Raw genomic sequence first — 26012 nt, 5'->3', positions numbered from 1 at the left:
GCACTGAGCGATTCGCCCACGACAGCCGACTAAACTTCAAACATGTTTGATTTTTTTTCCCAGCTTACGATTCCTAATGGGGAGGAAGTCGTAAGATGCCGATCGCCCCTGGTTATCCTGAGTACACCACGCACCATCAGGCTGAAAATCGGACCGATTAAAACATTCTCACACGACTGGAAAGTCGGCCCAAAAGGTAAATCGTACAGTGTACGCCCGGTTTTACAGCGCCATGACGTCACAGCAGGAGGATGGCCGCTCCCAGACTCAGTGATCGCGCCGAAAATCGTTTTTATTTTTTTACTGATTAACACTAAATTCATTAAATCACTGCGAACGTATTAGTTTTAGGTATAACTTCTGATCCACTGATCGGACTTTTCCTTTAACGGAGACTAAAACTTGTATTTTATTGCATTCTCAGTTCATTTAGGGGGAGTTTGATCTTCCCTCCTGTCCAACAGTGTTTCAGGTGTTTCCACACGGAGCTACACTCAGTATGGAAGCGAATCGTTACCATATTTAAAATGAAAAAGCTTTTTCAGAAATGCTTTTTCATTTTAAATAATGGTAACGATTCGCTTCCATACACTCAGCAGCTCTGATGCTTCAGCAGAGGGACAGTTGGCCTCTTGTTTCTAGAATACTTTTGGAGACGTTTGAGGCTGAATCACCATTCCTCTCCCACCTCTACAGCAGGGGCGGAGCTATATGGGGGGCCAGGGGTGGCCATGGCCACCCTTAACCAATCATTGGCCACCCCTGTGGCCACCCCTAGCATTTATTTCCTCTAATACAGACAGTGGCAGCAGTAATACTCTCAAGTGGAATATTCAAAACATTTTCATTTTTCATATAGTAACAATTACTTGACAACAAAAACCTTGTGGTTAATTATGCTCATCAATATACTGACATTAAAGATGATAAATGCAGTATTCATGCTCTTTTCAAAAGTAGATATTTAGTTATATGGGGTAAAGGGAGAATAATGTGTCTCTGCAAGCCATCTAGGAGTCTTTAGTGAAATCCTAGATAAAAAGTATTTTAATAAAAACATATTAAATAATCAATAAGGTAGATAATAGTACATGTAAATATAAATTTTATGCCGAAAGATTATTGATGAAAGTAGGTAAGAAATGACGATGGAAAAGATGTTGGCCCTAGAACTCAAACCTGAAAGTATTTTATCCACTATACCTTCTATCAAGAAAGCATGGATGTCTAAATATATACGTCTATTTGTTAGCAAAGGCTGTAGGAAAGTATAGTTAGTCTTTATTTTGAAAATATGGATGTTGCGCTCGTTAATTTTCCTGTTGGAACAGTGTAGATTGACCCTGGGGTTCTGGTGCCGATCCACTTTCGGGCCCCCCCTCAGCCTACATTGGTTATTGCCTGGCCACCCTTCTAAACATTTTCTGGCTCCGCCTCTGCTCTACAGCCCTTTGGGGTCCGTCCAACAGACAATGTTTCATGACTTGTTAAATGCAACTCTGCAAACCTGAAGACCAAAACAAGCTCTGCAGAAACCAGGTGACATCATCCTGTTCTTGCAGCTTTTTCTTCAGGTTTTTCTTCTTTGGTTTGCAGAAATGACTGCTGTGGGTGTGCTGCAGTAGGAGGGACCTCTCAGGAATCCTGCTCCTGCTTTCTTCTTTACTATGAAAAGTTTTGCAGCTTTTATACAAACAACACTTTTCTCTGGAGTCCTGCTAACATCTTCCTTGTCTTGACCTTTAACCTTGTGAAGTGGTGTCAAACCTGCTTGTGTTTGCAGTTCATGAACATTTTGAATTGAAAAAGCTTCCTGGATGGGAAGCGAAACGTCTTCAAGCTCGGAAACAAAGTCCATTGGATTGCTTTTTTTTTTATTTAACCTTTTTAGAATGACTCTGACCTTGGATGACTGAGAACCTTCACCAATATTTGCAGGTAATGATTCCTCACCTGTTTTCAGGTACTCCCTGTGTTAATTAAAGCCTTTGCCTTCAGTTTCCTCTTCATTTCCTCGTCGTTCCTCTTGTCATTCCGTCATTCCTGGTCGTCACCATTTAATCCTTCCTCCTGATGTCCTGTTACCAGGACGTCCTCGAGTTCTTGGGTCTTTGGCTATCTCTCTCTGTGCTTCACGCTTTGTCTTCAGGCTGAATCTGCTCAGAAAATATGCTGATTTCCATTATTGGAGACGTTCTGCATGAGGCAAAGCCTTTGCTCCTGAGATTTAGTCGCTATTTCATTAAAATGTACCAATAATTTCACCAAACTGAATAGAAAATAAGAATAACAGAGCAGCTTATGTCACGCATGCTGGTTACATCACCTGAAATGTTCGCACAATGACCTCTGACCCCTCCTTGGAAAGGTCTGAGCCTCTACTTCCCAACAATGGCGGCCATTAGGGGGCGGGGCTAAAAATGAATACCTGCACTCACGCAGAGTGACACATGTCAGGTGGAATTTTAATTCTCATTTTGTTTACACAACTATAACACATAAAGTGCTTGTGAAAAAATAATTTTGAAACATGTTTTAGAAATTTATAAAACCCGTTTGAAAGGCGTGTGGATGAAACACCATGTGACTGAGTTTGGGCCATTTCTATAAATAGATAAACATAATCAGGGGTCAGTTGGGCCCTGTACCGGGTCTAAATATTGTTTTCATTTAGAAACAAATTTCTGATGAAAGAATTTTTATCTAACCAAGATAAAAATTTAATAATATGTGTCCCCCCAAACACAACCACACAATTAGCAGAAACAAAAGCTTTAAAAAATCTAGTTGATTATAATTACTCTATATATCATGTTTAAAGTTACTGGATTAAATACACATTTTATTTATATTGCATATAAAGTGATTAAATCTCCAAACTGCTACTTTTATCTTCACTGCTGGTGAAGCAGGAGGTTTATAATTTCTGCCTCTGAATGTTTTCTGAACTTGAACCTATCAGTGATGCTATTTATATCATCTAGAAACCTTTAAAGTTAAAATAAAGTCATGGAGATGACTTGTTTGGCTGTTTGGAGATAACTTAAAGAAGTGTTGATGTTTGAAATCAGAGAGGGGGAATTTAAGATGCACAGCAGCTACCAGGTTTGGTTGTTTCTGCAGGAGAATAAAGGCTGGAGGAAAAGCTTGAAGTTAGAATTCACTTTTTCAAGGCACAGATTAAACATCTGCTTCCTGTCGTGTTTGCCTGTCTTTTAATCTTTTCCTATGGGGGGGATTCTGTCTGAGGAAGCATCGGATCTAACGCGTGAAGGAAAATAAACATCAGAGGAAGGACTCTGTGAGCTGAAATGTGATTGAGGAGAGCGAGCGTTTTCTCACAGCGGGGGATTTTCCTTGGAAGTGATGATTGGGCTGCTGCAGCAGCTCCACGGAGGACGAGGAGGAGGATGACTCTGCTATCAGCCTGCCGCCTGATGTCTCCCCTCTGCTGGGCGGGGTCACCTCTGACTCCTCCCTGCCTGCCGTCTTTCCGTACAGCGGGTAGTGGAAACCTGGGGAGGGCAATAAGATGCAGACACCAAGAAATGTGGAAAAAAGTAGAAAAAACATTTTAGATTTCCTCTCAATCATTCATTCTAATCTATGACTTTCATTCGTTTTCTAAGATTATTTGTAAAATTCACAGAAAATAATGAAAATTGGGGAAAAGAAAGGGGGGTCGTTAAAGGGAATTGTTGGCCTGGCTGAATAGGAGTCTTCTGCTCCCCTGTAAGGGGGTTGGGGTTGCGATGATAGCGGGAAGGAATCAACTCTATCTCTAGATTGTGGGTTTTTAAAAGCTGAAATCTGAGTCCCCCCCCTGTTTAAGGTTGTTTTTTTCTTTCCTAACATAGATTGCTTCCTTCACGCCCTTCTCAAACCTTCTATCTTCTTTGTTCAATATGTGAATATTCAGGTCCTCCCCTTTCAGCGGGGAGTTCCAGCTGCCCCCCCAGCAGTAAACTGGACGTCTGGGGTCTTAGTGGGATCATAATCCTGATGAACTGAAAAACAGAGGATGTTTGGAGGTGGACTTTTGCATTTAAAAAAGTTTTAAAACTATTTTTTTTAACTTATCAAAGTAAATAAAGCCAATCTGCTCGCTAGCGTGAAGCTACAGAACAGAGCAGATAAACAACCGGAGCATAGAAGCGTCAAAGCAACGTGAACAGTTTGATTCAGCGTCTGACCCTGCATCCAGATTTCTGTGCATTTTAGGGGATTAAAACATTTCTGGTGTGAAAGCAGCAAAAGGCGTGAAACTGTAAAAAAAGATATTTTAAGCTTCTTTTCCTCAGCTTCAACACTGCAAAAACGATCTGAAATTAAGTAAACATTTCTTAAATCAAGTGTATTAAGCCTTAATTTGAGCAGGTAAATAAGACAGTTTGCCAATGGAATGAGTATTTTTACACTTAAAATAAGTTAATTAGATAATATGCACTCGAAACAAGACAATGCAACTGATTTTTCTTAATTCAAATGTAAATCATCTTGTTCCACTGGCAAAGTGTTTCATTTACCTCCTCAACTTAGGATAAAATGCACTTATTTTAAGAAAAAATGACTTATTTAGATTCAGAGATGGCAAAAGTACTCACTTTCCGTACTTGAGTAAAAGCACAGATACTTGTGTTAAAAAATACTCTGGTAAAAGTGGAAGTACTGATTAAACTTCTTTACTCAAGTAAAAGTAACAAAGTACAGGCTTGTAAATGTACTTAAAGTATAAAAGTAAAAGTAGAAACCACTTTTTTCATGCCGTTGCCTACATTTTAAATGGATGTCTGCCAATAGGACTAGATCTCCGTTGTGTTCATTTTCAATCATCTCGTCGTCCATGCTACTATGCTAACGCCACCGCCACCAAGCTGCAATGATTTGCCGCCAATGAATACCGCCGAATCTGTCGATTCATCTTGTAGTGGTGCGTCAAATGCAACGTAGATTCCCATCCAATTAGATTGAATTTGGTATTGATGACGTGAAAAATAATAACGGTAACTCCATTGAAATGATTCAAAACTAAAGTAACGAGACAATTTTTTAAAATGTAAGGAGTAGAAAGTACAGATATTTGTGTAAAAATGTAAGGAGTAGAAGTAAAAAGTCGCCATAAAAATAAGTAGTAAAGTAAAGTAAAAATATCAGAAAAATCTACTTGAGTACAGTAACGAAGGATTTGTACTTCGTTACTTCCCATCTCTATTTAGATTTAAAGTTTTTGCAGTGAAAAGTTTCAGTTTCATTTTCTATTTCATGTTTTAAATCTTAATCTTTAAAAATATATATTTCAGTTCAAAATCTTTTTTTTACCCCTAATAATTAATTTTCAGTTTTATATTATTATTTTTTCGTTAAAACAATATAATTATGGCCATTACTTAGCTCCATACTTTTCCCTTTGCATTTCCATTTTCATTAATTTTTTAATGCAACATTTATTAGCTTAGTTTTGTCACATTTAACCCTCCATAGTTAGAGATTCTACATTCATTTACATTTTGACAGAAATCCCTGTATTTTTTTCCTCTAATTTTGGAATGATTTTTTCACCCCCGTCTTACCTGGGTAGTTGTGGACCAGGGTCGGGGACACTCCCCTGTAGGAGCCCCCGCTGCCCTCACACATGGCCAGATAGGGAGAATAGGAGGGGTGCTGGTACTGGATGTAGGGCTGCTGTGGGGTCATGGGAGGTGACACTGCCGCCCTGGCATTCTGAGACTCCTCTGCCAGCCCTCCCACTGCGTCGTGATCCTGGTCCTCCAGACCCTCGTGTCGGTGTGAATCCTCCGCATCGGCAACGGCCGGGAAATCTTGGAGCCCATGAGCTCTGGATTTTTTAGCATCTACACCACCTGGGGTCATCTTGGCCCCCGCAGGCTCCACATTGGTTCCCCACTCAGTCCCAGTGCCCGCTTCCCCCTCTTGGCCATTCTCCCCGTGCTGACTCTGTAGCTCTGAATATTTGCTGTGCGAGAGGCGGTGTGCCCAGCCGGGACCGTCTGGGGACTAGATTGATGGGGACAAGTGTTGGTGCTGGTTCAGTGTTTCCCCTATAATTCTTTGTTAACAGTGGTGGGTGGGAGCCATGTTTGGCTCGACTTCGGTCCACGTCGCGGTTCTGCTTGCATTACCAGGTGCAGGGCTACAATTAGATACCGTTCTATTCAAACATCAGCAAATTGTCTCTTTAGTGCTGTTTAAGGGGAAGCGAAGGATAATTTATGACTTTCATCGGTTCGTTTTTTTATAGAGGAGGATAATTTCTCTGCGCTGGCCCACCGCTGCTGAATGACTATAGAGGAAACACTGTGTAGTTGAGTTAACAGAGCCATAGACAGACCATCTATCACCGGCTCTGGATGAGATGTTGATGAAGGATGACGACGTTTCAACAGCAGGCGGCCATTCAGCAGTGAGATGTGAGGAGGAGGAGGGTGGCGTCTCACACATGATCAAGTGCAGAGTTTAGAGCAATTTGGAGGAAAAAAAGAACAACCTCTTGTTGTACTCGGGTTAGAAGGATGACGCTTGTGGAAAAAAACAAAACAAAACTGTACAAGCATTTTGTTCCTTTAACAGCTAAAGATGGAAAAACACATTTCCTCCAATAATTTTCACTCTAAACGTTAGAAAACAAAAAAAACTTTTTTGCATTTGAAACAACTGAAGTAGAATGTCAGAGTAGAGCTGTAGCAGCACAGAAGCCACATGGTCCTTGGTATTAGCACCTATTGTACACAATGTGAGGTTAATCTCTTTGTGACACTCAACAGCAGTCAGTGAAGCACACCAACAACACCATCAGCGGCGGCGGCGGGTTATAAACAGAGGGAGAAACTTACACTGGAAAATGAAACATTGTCCAGATCTGTCTGACTGTTTGGATTGTGAAGGGATGAAGAAGAGGAGGAGGATGAGGAAGGTGACTTGATGTCATCACAGTCTTTCATTGAGACCTGGTGCTGGTCCACCATGCCACTGTGCACTACCTTTACGCCCAGACTCTGCCCCCTTTCTCCCCTTTCACTCATCTCCACATAGGAAAGCACCGGCTTGGGACAGCAACCTTTAGCACCGTCTGGACCTTTACCTAGCATGGCTCCACTGGCTGAAACCCCAACCATATGTTTAACATCCTCGGTGTCCCTTACCCCCTGTCCTCTTTGCTTGGCACCAAGGGTCTGGTCACAGCATTTGGAGGCCAGTAAAAGCTTCTGGTCCATATATAGTCCTCTGGAGTACTGGCCATAGTAAAGAGACTGGGCTAAAGCTGTCTGGGTCTGACTCATAGCCAGCTGGAGTTGAGACTGAGCTGGAACGTCAACTTTCTTAGGATCAGAGAAGTCGTTTTTATCATCGTCTTTCATTTCCTCTCTCCGGTCTTTTACTTTGCTGTCGTGAGGAGAGTTTTTGTGGAAAGCGACAGTCCCGCTGTTCTGCCTCTCTGGCTGCATGTAGCCTTGCAGGTAGTAGGGGTCGTAGCCGTGGTAGTACGGGGAATGGGGCTCTTTCAAAGCTGTGGGAGGGGTTTTGCCAGAGTTAGCATGGTTGCTATTGGAGCTCACCTCGGACGAAGACGAGGAGCTGGACTTGGACCTCATCCCGTCAGAGCGACATTCTGAAGACCCCCCGTCGTCTCCGGCATCCGATATATCCGAGTAGGCAGGGCTGTCGTTCTTGCTGCCGCCGTCTGCTGCTAGACTCGGGTCAAGTCTCGACGATCCACCGATCGACGGACTGGGGGCGTTGTCGGTGAAGGTGTAGACCTTGTCGGCCTCTGCGCGGATGCTGGCCATCCTGCTCTCCTGGCTCTCTGTGAGTCCATTCATTACATCCTGTTTGCTAAGGTGCTCCTTCAAAAGGCTTCCAGAAATTTCCTTAACCACTCCTTTAGGTCCAATACCAACATCTTCCACCTTGATCACACCACTGTCACCATTGGCAGTCCTGTTAGCCGCCTCTTTGTTATGTTTATCCTTTAGCTTTCGTTTTTCTTTTTTCCTGGTCTCTTTGCAAGTCACCACTGTGGCTTTGACAAGGTTTGGCTCCACTACGATGCTAAGCTTTGGTTTAATGGGTTTCAGGGAAAGGTTTTTACTGGTAAGGCCTACGGTAGCCACTGTGGAAGGCTGCTGTGGGGAGACAACGTCAGCTGTGCTGGTCGGATAGGTGGTGTTAGGTATGGCAATCAGCTTTGGTGGTGCTGGCGCTGGAGCAATTGGACGGTTAGTCCTGGACTTGGATAGTTTTTCAACCTTTCCATTGGCCTTCTTACCTTTGTCCGGTACACCTCCCTTTTTATCGATCAGTCCTTCGGCTTCCAGTTTGGGCATCTCTGCCAAAGAGCTTCTGTCTGGGACCATGCAGTTCTCCAAAACCACTGTCATGTTGGAGATAATGGGAAGATTACTGAGGTCGTCAATCAGGCCGTCTTTCAGGAGTGAGGTTCTTCTGGTTTTTGAGTTGGCGTTAGGGCTGTGGTCGGTGCTCAGAAGTAATCGTCTGTTTTTGGGAGATCCCACTGTCGTCACTTTGTATAGAGGAGCAGGTTTCTTTGAGGTGCTATGAGTGTTTGTGCTATTCTCTGGGGGCTCATAAGTCACATTGCTGATGTTGTCCTCACAGTCTGATAGTCGATCTTCGCTTTCTCCATCTTTCAAAGAGCCCAGTTCAGGCTTCCTCTGCTCGTCCGCCTCCAGGTGTGCATGTGTCTGGTGGTAGCGCAGTCCGTTGATGTGCTTGTAGCGTTTAGTGCAGTTTGGATGAGGGCAGTCAATGAGGATGGGTGGGGGTGGGGAGGAAGCACAGCCTCCTCCTGGGTCCATGAAAGATGGGTCAGATTTGCCCAAAGGCGTTGATGGGGCACTACGGGATTTTGCTCGGATCCTCTTCCCATTTGCGTTTTTAATTTCGTCTGAGGAAACAAGACTAAGGTCCAAGTCAGCTGGGGGTTTGTTCTTTCGCTTCCCGGTGGGGATAGAGGAGGATATATTTGTGGATTTAACATCATCGACCATGAAAAAGGAGGAAGGCGCCCTGCCATTGCTGTTGATGAGATTCAGGCTGCCCCTCCTTCCTTTGCTGTGGATGGATCCTGCCACACTGCCCCCACGGCTCCGATGGTGTGGAAGTCCCCTGACTTTAGTGGAATGGGACTGTTCTATGCAGGATCGTTCCGACATGGCCATTCTCATCCGTTTCCCTCGTCCACGGCCACCAGGGAATTCAGGATCACTGCAAGGGGACTCACAGAACCTGAAGAGACAAGAACACATTTGTTTCAATGATCCCAATATAGAAAGATTAAAGAAGGTTAGTGATGTATATGAGAGATGTGAGACTTAAACCCTTAAGCCCCATTTACATTACCCTCTGAAAACCAACCTGTGCCAAGTGCGGACTGAGCTCCAATCAGTAGAAACTAGAGCTTCTAGAGAAGCTCCAAACCGTGCAGAGCTTGGTTCCTTACAACCGTTTACACTCCACGCTAGCACGGTCTACAGTACTACTGCTCTCTAGAGGTAAACAAGCAAACCAACATGGCGGCGTCCGTAACATTCAGGAAGTTTGGTTCTAATTGTGATATTTTGTTGTTTGCGGAGAGTCAGGCCAAGAAGGCAGCCTTTGGGGAATTTACTTGACCCGTTCGGTTTTTGGGAAGTGGATACGACAAACGATAGTCTGGATACGACAAACGATAGTCTAATCAGGGCTTACAGACACAGGAAACAACAACGGACATTAAAGTTCATCACACTGCTAAGCAGAATCATCACTGGAAATCGTGTGGCATGGTAGGGAAGCTAGGATATTTGGACTCACTGGACTCAGTGGCTGAGAGGAGGGTGCTGTCCAAGCTTCCATCCATCATGGATGCCACCTTCCACCCTCCGCAGCAGACTGGAGAGGAGTGAGCAGCTCCTTTAGTCAAAGACTTTTACACCCTGTTACTGCAGGTCATTCATCCCTGTTGCCACCAGACTCTACAATGCAACACTACAACTTGTACGATGTATAATGTGCAATTACTATTTGATACCCTGTGCAATACCCAATTTCTTTATATTTGACACCCAGTCCAATAGCTATATATATAAATATCTATCTATATAAATACCCATGTGAAGCTATCATATGTGGTAGCAGCCATTCAAAATGGCCCTTACCAGTCAAAAGCCAGCCGAATGGCAGCAGAATCCCCTCCAACTCCCAGCTGCTCTGTTTTTGGCAGATCCTTCTCATGGGCGTGCATATTTTTTTACTCTGACTCCACCCTTTCAGTGAATTACAATGTCTGACCAGGAGATGATGCTTCTCTTTAGATCTTAATGTCCACAAATCGTATTTTAGTACAAAGACTGATGTTTAAAACGGAATCGTAGGGGACCAGCCAACGAAGGGCCAAGAACCAGCCAAGGGCCAAATCAAGGAAAGTGGGGAAATTTTGATTGGCTACTACTGTGTATACTTAATATATACCATGGACCTTTTCTTCTTTTGGCACCTCCTTCGTCTCTTTTTGGCTATTTGAGCTGATGTAACGAGTAATTGTCTCCACTGTGAGATCAATAAAGTCATTCAACCACTTTTGATGAATGTCTGAAATTTCCTGATTACGGAGGCTGACTGTAAGATGACGCGGTGAACCGCGCCGAGCCCCACTAATGAACTAGTACCAGTTTCGCGTGGTTTGGTTGAGTCTTCCGCGGTCCGGTTCAGTTTTGCGTGCCATTTAGACTCAACAGTTATCTCGGTTTCCGTGCTCGGACCGATCTCAGCATTTGAAACCATTTGAAAACAAACGATGCGAAGAGCAGTGTTGCCAACTTAGTGTTTTAGTTGCTAGTGACTTTTCAGACCCCTCTAGCACTTTGATTTCTAAAAAGCTCCTAGCGCCAAATCTAGAGACTTTTTTCTGCTACTGGAGACTTTGGAGACAACATCTAAAAGCAGCGAACTCTGCTCTCCAGAGCGAGTAGATTGGTAACCCCGCCTCCTGCTCTCCTCTATCTTGTCTGCTGTCATGATTCATGCAGCTATTATTTCATCCAAATGATAAATGGAGAACAGATAAGCAGATCATGGCTTGTCTACAGTGAAAAGAAGGACTGGGTTATTTACTTTGGCCTTTTTGGAAACACAGGAAGGAGCAATCAGCTAAGTGAGCTTAGTGCTTGGAAAAAATCTTTCATTCCTTTAGAGACAGCATGAAAAGTCAGCTGAGTACAAAACATAGAGAGGAAAACAAGAAGAAAAGGGACAAGAAGAGAGGGACACAACCTAGAACAGATAATGGATGTCTATTCTATTAACATTTCTCTATCTGGAGAATGGGGCTGTTTGATGTGTTGGTTTCTCAATTCAGAGGGCCCCCTGCCTGTCTTTGCCTAGGGTCCCAAATTTTCTAAATCTGCCCCTGTTTCCTACATTCCTATAGCTCAATGTGACATTAATAAAAGTTAGTTGTAGAGACTTTGTTCTTTCGCTGAGCTGAATTTTGTCACACAGTAGTTGCTCATCCAGGAGTAGCATGTCTTGCTGGTTAATGGCTGAATGCAATCAACTGTTTTTTCTAACCGACAGTTTTGTCTCTGTAAAGCGCCCTGAGAACACATGTGTTGTGAATTGGTGCAATATAAATAAACCATCATTAGATTTGTCACCGCTGAGGTCCATCAGAACCTGAGGCAGAGATACATCTGATTTCTACCTCTGTGTCTAACACATCAGCTGCTTATTGACCAGTTCATTTCCCACTAATGAGACCATTTTCCACAAACCACCAGTCAATTTTTAATGGGTTCTTTTTCCAAGACTTTCCTGGTTTCCTAAGACTTTCCAAGACTTTAACTGAGGGTGATGCGTCGTATGGATGTTGAAGTCGTTTTCTCCGCCATATTTATGTTATAGTCACTTAAAGGAGTTTTCTTGGGCTACCAGTTCCTTTGCACTTTAACTTCTATCAAACTTCACCCAGCCAAACCGTGAACACCCTGAAGATTTCATCACACTCTCTTTAGGTGGAAATCTTGTTTTTTAAGGCTAATAAAAGCTTCTTCCACATATTTAAACTAGATATGGGTGAAAATAACCCCTCACTGCGACACAGATAAAGACCTAAGTAACGAAAAAAGTCTGGAATCCATAGTCTCCAAACATCTACTGTATTTTGCAGACTGTAAGTTGGAATTTAATTCATGGTTTGGCCAGGGGTGCGACTTATACTCTGGAGCGACTTATGTGACTTATTAAAACATTATTGTATAATTTCACATGTTATTTTCACACTAAACCCCAAGAGGGCGCTCCAAGCATGTGTTGATAATGTAAAAATTGGGGTGAACTTATAAAAACAACTGAGAAGCTCTTTACAAAACTGGCACCGAAAAGAAAATACTATTCTGCAGATTATAAAAGAATAAAAATATGCAGCCAAAAATTGTAATGATGCAGCAGAAAGAAAGTTTTGAGTTAGTAGAGTTGAAGATTTCATTGGATTTAGTAATTTGGAGAAATACGGTAAAATAGTTATCTGAATAACTATTAATATGTTATGTTATTATACTAGGCACATTCTCCGTTTGTTTTTAATGTGTTGCGTAATGTTAGCATACCGTACAATTATTTTTGGCTGTTTTGGCCTCTATTCTATTTTTACTATATATTTTCTTTCAAGATGTTCTTGGTGTTGGATTTTATCAAATAAATTTCCCCCAAAAATGCGATCTATACTCCAGTGTGACTTTTATGTGAAAACATTTTTATGTTATTTCGATCACATAAATGCCTCCTTTCACCCCATAGAACTTCGACTGCCTCCTACAGAGGATGACTGTTAAGGAAATGAGGATTAACCAACTGGAAGCGAACGTGGAAATAAATGCTTGTTATGGAAATGATACGACTCTGCCAGTGTCGACTTTACTGTTGTCTGAAAACACTGAGATAACCCAGCCAGAGGTTTTAAGAAGCAACTCATTGGAACAACAAATAACCAGCGGAACTGAGGTGCCCCTTCCAGAGACATAGACAGGTATGGGGCATTGCAGGCTAACAAAGAAGCCAAACGACCCCCATTCCAAAGGGGGGGACCCGTTCATCCGTTTCTATTTGCATGTTTTATAAAGATAAACCAGGCTTTGTTGGTCGACCCTATAAAGCCTCAAACTCAGCGCTAATTTGGACATTTTGAATTGAAAAAGTTTCCTGAATGGGAAGCAAAACATCTTAAAATTTGGAAACAAAGTCCAGTGGATTGATTTTAACTGTTTTGGAATGACTATGACCTGGATGACTGAGAACCTTCCCCATCTAGAAACCATTGATTATGGCTGAAATCTTGTTGTCATGATGGACTCAGACCTAAAGCTTCATAAAAGACAAAGTCAGCCTTTTATCACCTGAATCACATCTCCAGGATTAAAGGACTCATGTCTAAGCAGGATCTTCTAGTTCCAGCCTCCTCTGTTCACCCAGAACTAGAACTAAACATGGAGGAGCAGCATCTATGTTCTACTGATCTGGAACAAACTCTCAGCAGACTGGAAAAGAGCTGGAAGCCTGAGTTCTTTGAAGTAAAAGCTGAAAACCCGTTAGTTTAGAGCTGCCTTTGACTGATGGAGTTAAACTGTTAACTGAGGAATTATTAGCAAACAACAAGCATGGCGGAAGGTGGAGGAGACGTGCCCCAAGACCTGGTTCCTAAAAGAGGCTCCAGCTCCGTTATCTGGAACTGGTTTGGATTTAAAAAGTCTGATACGGAGCAGAAAGTCGTAATATGCCATGTTTGTAGACAATCTGTGACGACAAAGGACAGCAACACTACCAATTTATTTCACCACCTAAAACACAAACCAGAATATGATGCTAGTCAGAAGATGCGCTGCGATGCAGCAGAAGCCTCGACTTCGAAAACCTCTGTTAAGAAACCGACTGCCACTCAAACAAAACTTGCCGACGCGTTTTCTCATTCCACACCATGTGACAGCCAAAGAGATATTTCAGTTTTTATATTCTTTTTACATTTATTAAAATGATTTATTTTTATTTTATTGTTTAGCATGCGGACGATCCTGCTGGTCTTATTTGTACATTCTTGCACAAAGAAGTATTTCAGGTTTTACATGTTTGTTGGAATTTATTGAAATTATTTATTTCTATTTTAGTATTTAGATTTTTCTGTTTTTTTCCCCTTTATTTATCATGCCATTTGCACATTTTTGTAGCCCAACAGCAAAACAAAAGATTGTTACAGGTTGATATAACATTTGAATTTTATTTTTAGTGAAGTGATTGTAATGTATGTTAGAACTTGCACTGGTATTTATTTATCCAATATATGGCATGTTCCAGCAACTGGTAATTTACACATCTATTTATATTAGGAGGTGATTACTGATTAGTTTTAGTTTTCAGTGAAATACTTTTAAGTTCTGTTTCTCAATTTATCAGGTTGTATTTACAGTTGCACTACTTTGCAACTTTTATAAGCCAAGTTATATGTGCTGTGTAGCATTTAAATAAATGTGAAATTTGTTCTCATATTTCAGGCTTGTTTGATTGTTTTGATACATTAGGCTGATATTGTGTTTTTGATTTTTATCGTCACTTATCGTTATCGTGGTAAAACCTAGAAATTATCGTGATACATTTTTTTGTCCATATCGCCCATCCCTAGTTCCAACTGGTTGATATGTTTTACCACCTGCTTTGATCATGTTTTTATCTTTATTTGCTTTTACTCTGCTTTTTTCTTCTGTTTTATTGTCTAATTCATGTAAAGCACTTTGATTTGTGCTACACGAAAAAACCTGCATTGCCTTAATAAATTAAAATCACAATTTTCACTTAATTTAAGCAATAATTGCTTGAATGATGTTTTTAAAAGAGGTTAGGGATTACTGAGGGCATTTCCTCTAACCCCAGAGGGTCCTGCATGTTTCTGATCTTGACAGGTTTTTACCAAGAATGAGCTAAATCAGATTAGAACTCAAAGAGAACCACTTTAGCACGACCTTAAGGACAAACGTCGTCTTTATTTCCACTGCAAAGCCTATTTTTCAACCGACAACATAAAAGAATGAGTAGAATCCAGTATTACCTGAGTCTCTGACACAGAGCGGTTCTGTATTCAGGTGGCGTTCCCTCCTACCTTGAAGTCTTTTGATGCTGTTCACTGCTGCGCTTTGCATCTCAACACTGCTTTTCCACACTCCAATCTGCAGCGTTATTTATATCAAACCTCCTGTCTGCTGCGCTCAGCCACGGCTCTGCTTCTCTAACCACCCTTTTCATGCAGAAAACCTTACATTTTTCCACCCGACAGGATGGCGTTAAATGAGTACATTTTCTTTTTTTATTTGTCCTTTAAAAAAACCCTCTTGCTGTTTTAAAACGATGTATCTCACCACTCCTGTGATGTTTGTAATTGGTTTTCTGCACAGTTCCTGCAGCAAAATAAAAAATTAAAAACCTATTCCTTTGATGTTTTCTATACAAGTTTTATTGATTGTATTTAATCTTTTTGTACATTTAACTCTGAAAATGAATGAAGTAGAAAGAGAAGCAGCTTTATACCATTGAATTACATTATGAAACCTCAGTCGGCCTCCGCCGAGAGATGAGTTCAAAATGAAAAAAGCAATTTAGTCCCCACTTTTGGAGATTAAGCTGTAATTGCCATGACAACTATCACTTACATACAGGAGCAATAATTGAAAGGTTTCAGCAGAGCGAGGGGAGGCGCAGTTTGTAAAACGGTTCGGATACACAGCTGAGAGTGTTTTTATTAAAGCTCATCGCTGAACGACAGCTGAAAGCCTCTGAGACGACTTAGACCTTTAATCATCTCTGCAGCAATAAAGAAAAGAAGGGGGAATCTCCAGTGAATCGGTGACGCGGTCATAGCTTTATCATGCTGGATCAAAAAGAACGAAGATACGGTCTGAACTATCTCTGTCATGATTCTGCTCTTTCTGGACCTTTTGGTTCTGTTTAAGTTTTCTTTTTTAATTTTCTGTTACACTTTGATTTATGTCATTTTGTGTTTTCTGGGTCTTTGGTTTTATTTCCATCTTGTGTCGTTCTAGTTGTTTTTTTTGGTTGTATTTGTGCACTTATGTATTTCTTGTTTATTCTATGTTGCCCCCTTGAGTCAGTCTTATTCCCCCTAGCTCCCTTCTAGATTCTTCTGTCCACACCTGCTCCCTATTAGCAGATTACTTGATTCATTGCTCTATTTGGCATTTACTTAGTCATATTTGATTACTTTAGCACAATTGTTCCATGGTAGCAGGGTAGGACACAAATAAATTTGGTTAAAATAACTAAATATGACTAAGTAAATGCCAAAAGCGGTTGCATTATTTTTTTTCGGTGCAGCTTCCTTCTAGATCCCTCTGTCCACACCTGCTCCCAGTTAGCTGATTACTCCATTCATTGTTCTGTTTGGCAGATAGGCTACATTTACACTGCAGCCTGAAGTGACCCATGTCCGATTTCTTTTTTGCCTATATGAGGCCTGTATCTGATCTTTTCATGACAGTCTGACTAAAGCAGATCCGATTTTTTCCAATCCGACCGAGGCTACTTAGCTATGTTTTCTTGAATCCGATACAAATCGGATCTTTCCAAATGCGGCCTGAGTCTGAACCGACAGGTCGCATTCATGCAACCCCAACGTTCACTGTTTGACGTCTCGCTATGCAGAAGCAGTAAGAAAAAAAAAAGGTGGACGATGATGCAGAGAGCAGTAAGAAAAGATTGAGTAGTTAAAGGAATAGTACACCCAAAACATGATTAGCCTTCATTTTCTACTCACCCCCATGCTGAACAACACTCTGGAGTACTTTTTTGATATCTCAAATGCATCTGGAGATCTGGGAGGCTTCTTGCTGTCTGCTGACATTCAAATAATGGAGGTCTATGGCGCCCGAGGCAGAAAGGTCCATAAAAGTCCACAAAAAACGTGTCAATATTCCTCCATACTGCTCGTCCAATGTATTCCAAGTGTCCTGAGTGGGTAGCATCCAGAATTTACTCGAAACGAAGTCATTTAGAATGTTTTTAGAGCATAAACAGTAGTGTATAGGATTTCCTGAAAGCGCGTTCACGACGCTACGGAAACCGGCAGACCAAACCAGATGAAAGTGCGCATTCAGCGTCTGCTCTGCCGATAATGCAAGAATAGAAGAAGAAATTTGCCGTTTACCTGTGCAAAGAAAGAAACAACAAAAGAAAAATGTCTGAGGACTTCAGTGTTGAGGAAGAGCATGAGTTCTTTGCCGCGCTGAATGCGCTGGTTTGGTCTGCCGGCTTCCGTAGCGTCGTGATCGCGCTTTCAGGAAATCCTATACACTACTGTTTATGCTCTAAAAACATTCTAAATGACTTCGTTTCGAGTAAATTCTGGATGCTCCCACTCAGGACACTTGGAATACATTGGACGAGCAGTATGGAGGAATATTGACACGTTTTTTGTGGACTTTTATGGACCTTTCTGCCTCGGGCGCCATAGACCTCCATTATTTGAATGTCAGCAGACAGCAAGAAGCCTCCCAGATCTCCAGATGCATTTGAGATATCAAAAAAGTACTCCAGAGTGTTGTTCAGCATGGGGTAGAAAATGAAGGCTAATCATGTTTTGGGTGTACTATTCCTTTAAGGTTGGTAAAGATCGCTAGATGCGCTCCAGCACTACCATCCATGTTTACTTCCATAAACACCGATCACAGTCATTATGCAACAAGAAGGAAAACAGTTCAAATGTTTAAACCTCAAGCAGAGTTTAAATAAGCTAAAATGTTTTCAGCTTCAACATGTTTTCATAAAGCTAATTCATCCACTCCATGTAAAGGTCACACAAACAGAACCTCTTGGATTTGACTAGGACCTTCTGGCTGAGAGCAGCAGTACAAAGAACCAGAGCTTCCATGTCAATGTTCAGCTTATTCACTGTGAGAAGAATCAGATGAACAGAAAAGGCTGATCAGGACATCCTGTTCTCCAAAACCAGAGAAATCAGTTTTTTCTGTTTAAAGTTTAGCTTCACAGTTCCTGTTTTAAACCAGATTCACTGTTAGCTTATGTAGCATCAGTCTTTGGTTAAAGATGGAGGCAGAAACCCGTGAAATGTCCCTTCCTGGCATACCGGGTGTAATGGCATGTTATGGCCACTTGGTGGCACTCTGGGTTTGAATGGAAAAATGTAGAAGAACAAGAAAAAGTTAATAAAGTTATCTAGTTACATCCTGATCGTTGTGTCCTTGAATATAGAGAATAGAGGAACAATACATGGTGTCAGAAGATCATAACTCACGACAGAAGGAGTCTAGTGACACAGATAACGTGTCGGAGGAGTTATACGGTGGGAAGAAAGAAACGGATCACCTGCGGTGCAAGGAAAGCAGTGAGTCGGCGAAAGCTAAAAACAAGCTAGCGACTAGCTAAAAGCACGAAGCATGGACAACGTATTTACCATTACCCCACCGGGACCGTTCGATTTCGAGCCAAGCTCGTGGCCAGCATGGATAAAAAGATTCGAACGCTTCAGAATGGCGTCTGGATTGATGGAAAAAGACGGCGCATATCAGGTGAATACTCTCATTTACACAATGGGGGACAAGGCTGATGACATCCTAAGTTCATTGCAACTAACAGAAGAAAAACAAAAGGACTATAAGGAGGTAAAAGAGGCTTTTGATGGACATTTTATCGGAGTGCATAATGTTATTTATGAACGAGCCAAGTTTAATAAGAGATGTCAGGAAGTTGGCGAATCTGCAGAGAATTTTATCACCGCTGTGCACAAGCTGGCTGAACACTGCAACTACGGCCTCTTACGCGAGGAGATGATCCGAGATAGGATTGTTGTCGGCATACGTGACGCCAAATTGTCTGAAAGATTGCAACTTAACCCAGCGTTGGATTTACATACGGCCATTGTTCAAGTGAGGCAGCACGAGGTGGTGAAAAAGCAACAAGCTGTCCTGCGGTCAGCTGAGTCACCAGGGCAAATGGATGCAGTTTTTCATAACTATAAGAGACAGGCTCATAAAAATAAATCTTGGCAACGTGCCAACCCTTCTCAGCCTCATGCTACCACGACAACGTCCAAACAATGTGGAAAGTGTGGCAAAACCCCAAAACATTCATGGACTGAGTGCCCAGCTAAAGATGTTGAGTGCAGAAAATGCCATAAAAGGGGACACTTTGCGAAAGTGTGCAGATCGGCTCCAAAGCTGGAATCCATTGAGGAGGACGCAGCTAGGGCTTATCTAGGAACTATTGACCACCCACATTTGTCGACATGGACAGAAATACTTACCATAAACGGCAGCCCGTTGCGTTTTAAGGTGGATACTGGCGCGTCTGTGACTGCTATCCCAGAGACGGAATATGTACGGGATCGATATGGCAAATACACAGCGCCACAAAGACCACTGCTGGGGCCCGCCAATCAACCTCTGGATGTTAAAGGGCAAGTGAAGGCTGTCATTCAGAGAGGCAACAGAAGGATTGAGGAGGAGGTGTTCATTGTGAAGGACCTGAGCACACCCTTACTGGGCCTCCCTGCAATTCGCAGACTGCAGATGATTCCACAGCTTCATAGCATAGACGATGCAGAGGCATACTTCCGCTCAACCTACCCAGATGTCTTCACAGGGCTAGGTAAACTTAAAGGAGAGTACAAAATTAAGCTGAAAGATGATGCAACACCCTATGTTCTCTCTGCTCCGCGTCGTGTAGCCATTCCCCTCCGCAGCAAAATGAAAGAGGAATTGGACCGGATGGAGAAGATGGGGGTCATAGGCCGCGTGGAAGAACCAACTGAATGGTGCGCAGGCATGGTCCCTATTGTGAAAACATCAGGGAAAATACGCATTTGTGTAGATTTAACACATCTGAATGAGAATGTCATCAGGGAGAGGCTCATCTTACCGGCAGTGGATGAGACGCTGGCCAAGCTAGAAGGAGCCAGGATCTTCACAAAGCTCGACGCGACATCAGGCTTCTGGCAGGTACCGCTACATAAAGACTCAATGCTGTTGACCACGTTCATCACACCAGAGGGACGCTATTACTTCAAGAGGCTCCCTTTTGGAATATCTTCGGCTCCAGAACATTTTCAGAAGAGGATTTCTCAGCTGATTGATGGTATTGACGGAGCCCTGTGCCATGCTGATGATGTCCTTGTCTCGGGAAAGGATCGAGCAGAGCATGACGAACGGCTGCACAAAGTGCTACAGAAATTCAGAGAAGCTGGACTTACTCTAAATGAGAAATGCCAGTTTGCTAAGGGTGAAATTCGATTCCTGGGCCATGTCATAAACTCAACAGGCATCAGAGCAGACCCAGATAAAATAAAAGCGATCCTGGATATGCCTGAGCCGAAGGATGTGGGGGACGTTCGCCGTTTCATGGGCATGGTGAATTATGTGGGCAAATTCTCACCACGTCTGCCTGACCTGACAAAGCCCATCCGTGACCTGTTAAAGTCAGAGAACAGCTGGATATGGCAGGCACCCCAACAGAGAGCGTTCCAGGAGACGAAAAAGGAACTAGGGTCAGAGACTGTGTTAGCCCAATACAGCCCGAGTCACGAAACCATGGTATCAGCTGATGCTTCTTCCTATGGACTGGGAGGGGTGTTGACACAAAAACAGCCTGACGGTGAATGGAGACCTGTAGTTTTCATTTCTAGAAGTCTGACCAAGGCCGAATCGCGGTACGCCCAAATAGAAAAAGAGGCTCTAGCTGTGACCTGGGCGTGTGAGCGCCTGCGAGGATACCTGAGTGGGCAGGATTTTACTATAAGGACTGATCACAAGCCACTTATAACCCTCCTGAAGTCCAGAGCACTGGACGACCTCCCTCCAAGGATTATCAGATTCAGGCTTAGATTGCTAAGATTTAATTTCAACATAATCCATGTCCCAGGCAAAAACTTGATAACCGCTGATGCCCTGTCGAGAGCGCCTCTTCCAACCACGGCTACGGAGGCAGAGCAAGACCTGGAAAAAGAATGTAAAGCGTACCTGGACAGTGTAGTAGAAAACCTCCCAGCCACACCGACAAAGCTGGAACAGATTAAGAGGGCGCAAACCTCAGACAACACATGCAAACGTCTCAGTCACTACATTGCAAATGGCTGGCCCGAACACAGACGAGATGTACACGAGCTGCTGCTGCCCTACTGGCAGGACAGGTCAGTTCTGCACGATGGAGGATTACTCATGAAAGGTGAGAGACTCATAATACCTGAAAGCATGAGACCTGATATCCTGCAGAGACTTCACCAGGGACACCAAGGCATCAACAAATGCCTAGCTAGAGCTAGAGAATCAGTCTGGTGGCCAGGCATCACGTCTGCTGTGAAACAGATGGTGGAGAGATGTGAGATTTGCGCACGGGAAGCTCACACAGCAGTCGAGCCCCTGCTCACTACCGACCTCCCAAACAGACCATGGCAGAGAGTCGCGGCAGATCTTTTCCAATGGCAGAATGGGAATTACTTAGTCATGATAGACTACTTTTCTCGTTTTATTGAAGTTTGCAACCTACCTAACAGCACATCTGCAAAACAGACTATTGCAAGAATTAAAGCTGTGTTTGCTAGACATGGATGCCCAGAAGTGCTTGTCACGGACAATGGCCCACAATTTTCCTGTCACGAATTCGCTCTGTTTGCACAAGAGTATGACTTCAGGCACGTGACAAGCAGCCCCCGTTATCCGCAGAGCAATGGGGAGGCTGAACGGGCCGTCAGAACAGTGAAGTCCCTTTTGGAGAAAGAGGGAGATTTCCATAAGGCTCTGTTGGCCTACAGGGCCACCCCATTGGCACATGGGAGCTCCCCAGCACAACTACTGATGGGGAGGAGAATCAGAACACCAGTCCCTGTGTCACCGGAGCAGTTACAACCAAAGTGGCCGGATCTCAAGACATTCAGAGAAAAGGACACTGCCTTGAAACTGAAACAACAACAAACGTTTAACCGGAGACACCGTACTCAAACTCTGCCACCTCTTCAGCCCGGACAGCAGGTGTGGATCAGACCCACACGCACCAGAGGGACAGTTGTGGGACCTGCACCTACACCGCGCTCATATGAGGTGGAAACCCCGGAAGGAGGACGGATGCGGCGCAACCGTTCACAACTCAGAGAGGTACCAGTACCTCCAACATCAGGTGAGGTGACGACGACTAGGTCAGGGAGACTGTCCAGGGCTCCTGAAAGACTGGACCTTTGAACAGTATACACACATGCACATCACGGTGGACAAGGAAGAAAATAAGACATGTTAAAAAGAAAAAAAATAGTCACAATTTTCCTGTTTGAAAGTTGAAATGTTATTAGGAAAGGCAGGTTCTGGTTGTTGAAAACTAAAGGTTTAAGTAATAGCCACAGTGAAATGGAATGTCTTCGGTTAGCCGCTCAGGTTACGTCCATTGATGAATATATTACAATGATTTGAAGTTCTGCCAAATCGGTTAAACGTTTATCTAAAAGGGGGAGATGTAATAGCATGTTATGGCCACTTGGTGGCACTCTGGGTTTGAATGGAAAAATGTAGAAGAACAAGAAAAAGTTAATAAAGTTATCTAGTTACATCCTGATCGTTGTGTCCTTGAATATAGAGAATAGAAGAACAATACACCGGGGGGGGGGACCATTGTTTACCTTGGAGGAGCCCAGTCGTGTTTGGTGCAGTCCAGCAGAGTTCCCACATAGGTTCTCTTTCTCCAGGTCACGTTCACCACCAGCACACCTGTCAGTAAAACAGGACAGCAGTTATTCCAGGATTAAATAGAACCACACTGATATTCTGCAATAGAAAAACCAAAGACAGTTGGATAGTTTGACGTCTGATGACCGAGGAAGTTTTAACTGATCGATAAAAAAACTGAAAAAAAATCAGTTTCTGGCGAACAAAGTAACTGTTAGACCCTGATATAAAGAGCTGGTTAGCGCTGTGACTAGCTGTGCTTAGTAGCTAACAGGTTAGCCTCTTTTAGCTCGTGCTTAACTTTACCGTTTGTAAAGTTAAGCAGTCAAACATTAAGAAAAATATTTATGGTTATTTTGGCGTATTTCAAGAGAAAAATAAGGGGTTTATTTTTTTTCAAGTCATTTTTTCACAACGTCATTCATTTATTTATAAAAATCCTAAATGTTGAATAAATATTAAGTTTGCAAATTAAATATTTAGTTTTTTAAATAAATATTTAGCTCCAAACTAAATATTTAGTTTGGAAATTAAACATTTAGTTTGGTAAATATTTGGTTTGGAGCAAAATATTTATTTAACAAACTAAATATTTAATTTGCAAACTTAATATTTAGTTTTTTTAAATAAATATTTAGCTTCAAACTAAATATTTATGTAACAAACAAATATTTAGCTCCAAACCAAATATTTACCAAACTAAATAATTAATTTCCAAACTAAATATTTAGTTTGGAGCAAAATATTTATTTAACAAACTAAATATTTAATTTACAAACTTAATATTTAGGTTTTTAAATAAATATTTAGCTTCAAACTAAATATTTATTTAACAAAGTAAGATTTCTATAAATGACTGAATGAATAAGTGAAAAAATGACTTGGAGAAAAAAAATAAACCCCTTATTTTGTCTTAAAATAAGCTAAATAACCATAAATATTGCTCCTAATGTTTTACTGCGCCCCTTAAACAACAACTGTTCGTTTTCTACAAGTAGAATAACTGTTTTATTCGTCTAAAATCTCTACGAAAGTCATTTTTTAAGATGTTCCATTTGTCCTCTGCCTTTAGATTTTAATAAAAAGAATAAAAATAAGCTGAGATCTGTTTTATCACCTTGTTAAATAGCAGAGCTCCGTCTGTCTGAGAACGCAGTACTTCCTTCCAGACTATAAATGATTGTTTTCTACTTTTAGCTACTTTAGATCACCAATGAAAAGTAAAATAATAGCAAATATAGGTAATAATATGTTGAAAATGCAAAAGAGATTTGATCGTTAAGAAACGGGTGCAATACAGTTTTTCCAAGTGGTGTTGCCATATGTTGACATCATTAGAAGGGGCGGGGCCTCTGTTCTAACAGACCATTCCTCATCCTGCTGCTCCTTTTGAATTCCTGTCCAGTGCTAAAGGTGGGAGAGAGAAACCAGGGAGGAATGGAAAAACCTGTGAAATCAAAGGTAATAAATGGTTTTAATGGTTCGGCTGTGGCTCCTTAAACCACATCAGAATAAATCTCTGAATTTAAAACAGTTCAAACATGAAGCAATAAAAGCCAAACAGAGAAGTAGATTGGAATGACTCCCTCAGGTGGATTTTAGCGTTCTGCAGCGAGGCAGGTGTTTGCACAGATTATTCTACAGGATATCAGCAGTCTGATTGTCTGAGAAGAGATTTAACCTTTTCCCCCGGCCCCTAACGGCCCCACACGGCCCCGCACAGTTTCTCATTTCTCTGATCTCGCCTGTTTCTGATGAAGAATGACACGCTGATGGAAGGAGAACGCGGCGGGAGCATGAAACAATAAAAGGTAAGAGTCCCTTCTGATGCGTTTGGTGCAGGAAGCAGGATTCACGTCTCTAAATGGTTTCCAAACTCATCCAGAACTCCTGGAAACGGGAACCGGTTCCGTTATCGACGTTCCTCCTCAGCAGTCAGGCCTGCAGGTGGAACCGTTTTTACAAAGACAGAAATGTGTTTATCTTCAGCTTTATGACGCAGCAGGTTCCGCTCCATAAATCAGTGGATTCCTGCAGGCGAGCCTCATTTCCTCCTACAGCCACCGACACCAAAGAAAGGCCCTAAAGATCCGTTTTAGTGCTCATTAGTTGTGTCAGAGAGCGGCGCGGCGGCGAGGAACCATCTTAACCGTCTCTGTCACCCTGAAGACTCTTCCTCAGTAGATACTGTTTCCCCGGCAGCAACACACCTGAGAAGGAATAAACTTTATCGCTCATAAAGAGGCTTGTAAAGCTTAAAATTTTAATGCAGCTCAATTTATTAAACGTTCATACTTCTCTACGATCGTAATTTTTTCACAACGCCATTCCTTCATTTATAAAAAAGTTCTAAATGACTAAATATTGCAAAGACGATCTATCGATTGAGTTGACAGAGGAAGATTGGCAGACAGCATGTTAATTAGCCCACACCAGCTCTATTAACACATCTCTAAAAATGATTCAATATAATTCAATTCTATTCAGTCTATTTCTATAGCTCCAATTCACATCATGTCATCTCAGGTCACTTTCCAGTTCAACCAGATCATCCAGTCAGATTGATTCAAAGTTTTCTATCTAAGGAAAACCAGCTGATTGCATCGACTCATTGACTCTTCAGCAATCCCTCACACTAAGCATGCTTGTAGCGACGGTGGAGAGGAAAAACTCCCTTTGAACAGGAAGAAACCTCCAGCAGAGCGGCCATCTGCTGAGGCCCACTGGGGTTCAAGGAGACAGAAGCAGACATAGAAAAAGAAGCATAGATACAAAAGGCAACTGTCAACCAGCTCCACAGGCGGCCCCGTCCAGGAAACACACAGCCAGGCAGACGAGCTCCGAGCCAGCTCCCATGTCAGAGGATGAAGAGAGCACATCCAGTTAGTCACAGTCAGAGAAACAGGACTACACTGGAAAACAGGCCAAGCTCCAACATCTAGAAACAAAGGTGTTGATGGAAGCAAATGGCTAATGCGGATTTATATAACACCAGTAGACCTCAATAGGTATAACCTGATGTATGTCCAAAATGCACAGGGGTTAGAGGGACTCTGGTTCACTATATGTGGTATTGCAGAGAAATTATACAGTTTTGGAAAGAAGTACAAGGTGCTATAGAAAACATAGTTTCTAAACAGATCATTTTGGAGCCAAGGTTGTTTGTGTTTGGTTTATTCCCTGAAAAACATATTTACACAAAAAATGAACAAGTATTTATAAACTTAAGTTTGCTTATTGCGAAGAAATGTATATCTAGGGATGCACAATATAATC

The 26012-nt window shown here is 42.2% G+C and overlaps 1 protein-coding gene across 1 annotated transcript in view; it reads right to left on the bottom strand.

Moving 5' to 3' along the window:
• znf608 (zinc finger protein 608) overlaps positions 1–26012 on the bottom strand; it is an 88711-nt gene that overhangs the window by 13130 nt on the left and 49569 nt on the right. Inside the window, exons 3-6 of the mRNA XM_038287111.1 lie at positions 22691–22778; positions 6852–9264; positions 5571–6015; positions 3343–3515 (exon numbers count right to left, since the gene is read on the bottom strand). Coding sequence (XP_038143039.1) covers positions 3343–3515; positions 5571–6015; positions 6852–9264; positions 22691–22778 — 3119 coding nt within the window. The remainder of the gene's footprint in view (positions 1–3342; positions 3516–5570; positions 6016–6851; positions 9265–22690; positions 22779–26012) is intronic.

Source organism: Cyprinodon tularosa, unplaced genomic scaffold, assembly GCF_016077235.1.
Source record: "Cyprinodon tularosa strain WSP-4 unplaced genomic scaffold, ASM1607723v1 ctg235, whole genome shotgun sequence".
Lineage (NCBI taxonomy): Eukaryota > Metazoa > Chordata > Actinopteri > Cyprinodontiformes > Cyprinodontidae > Cyprinodon > Cyprinodon tularosa.
The sequence above is the reverse complement of the archived record's forward strand: the minus strand, read 5'-3'. Positions and strand labels throughout refer to the sequence as shown.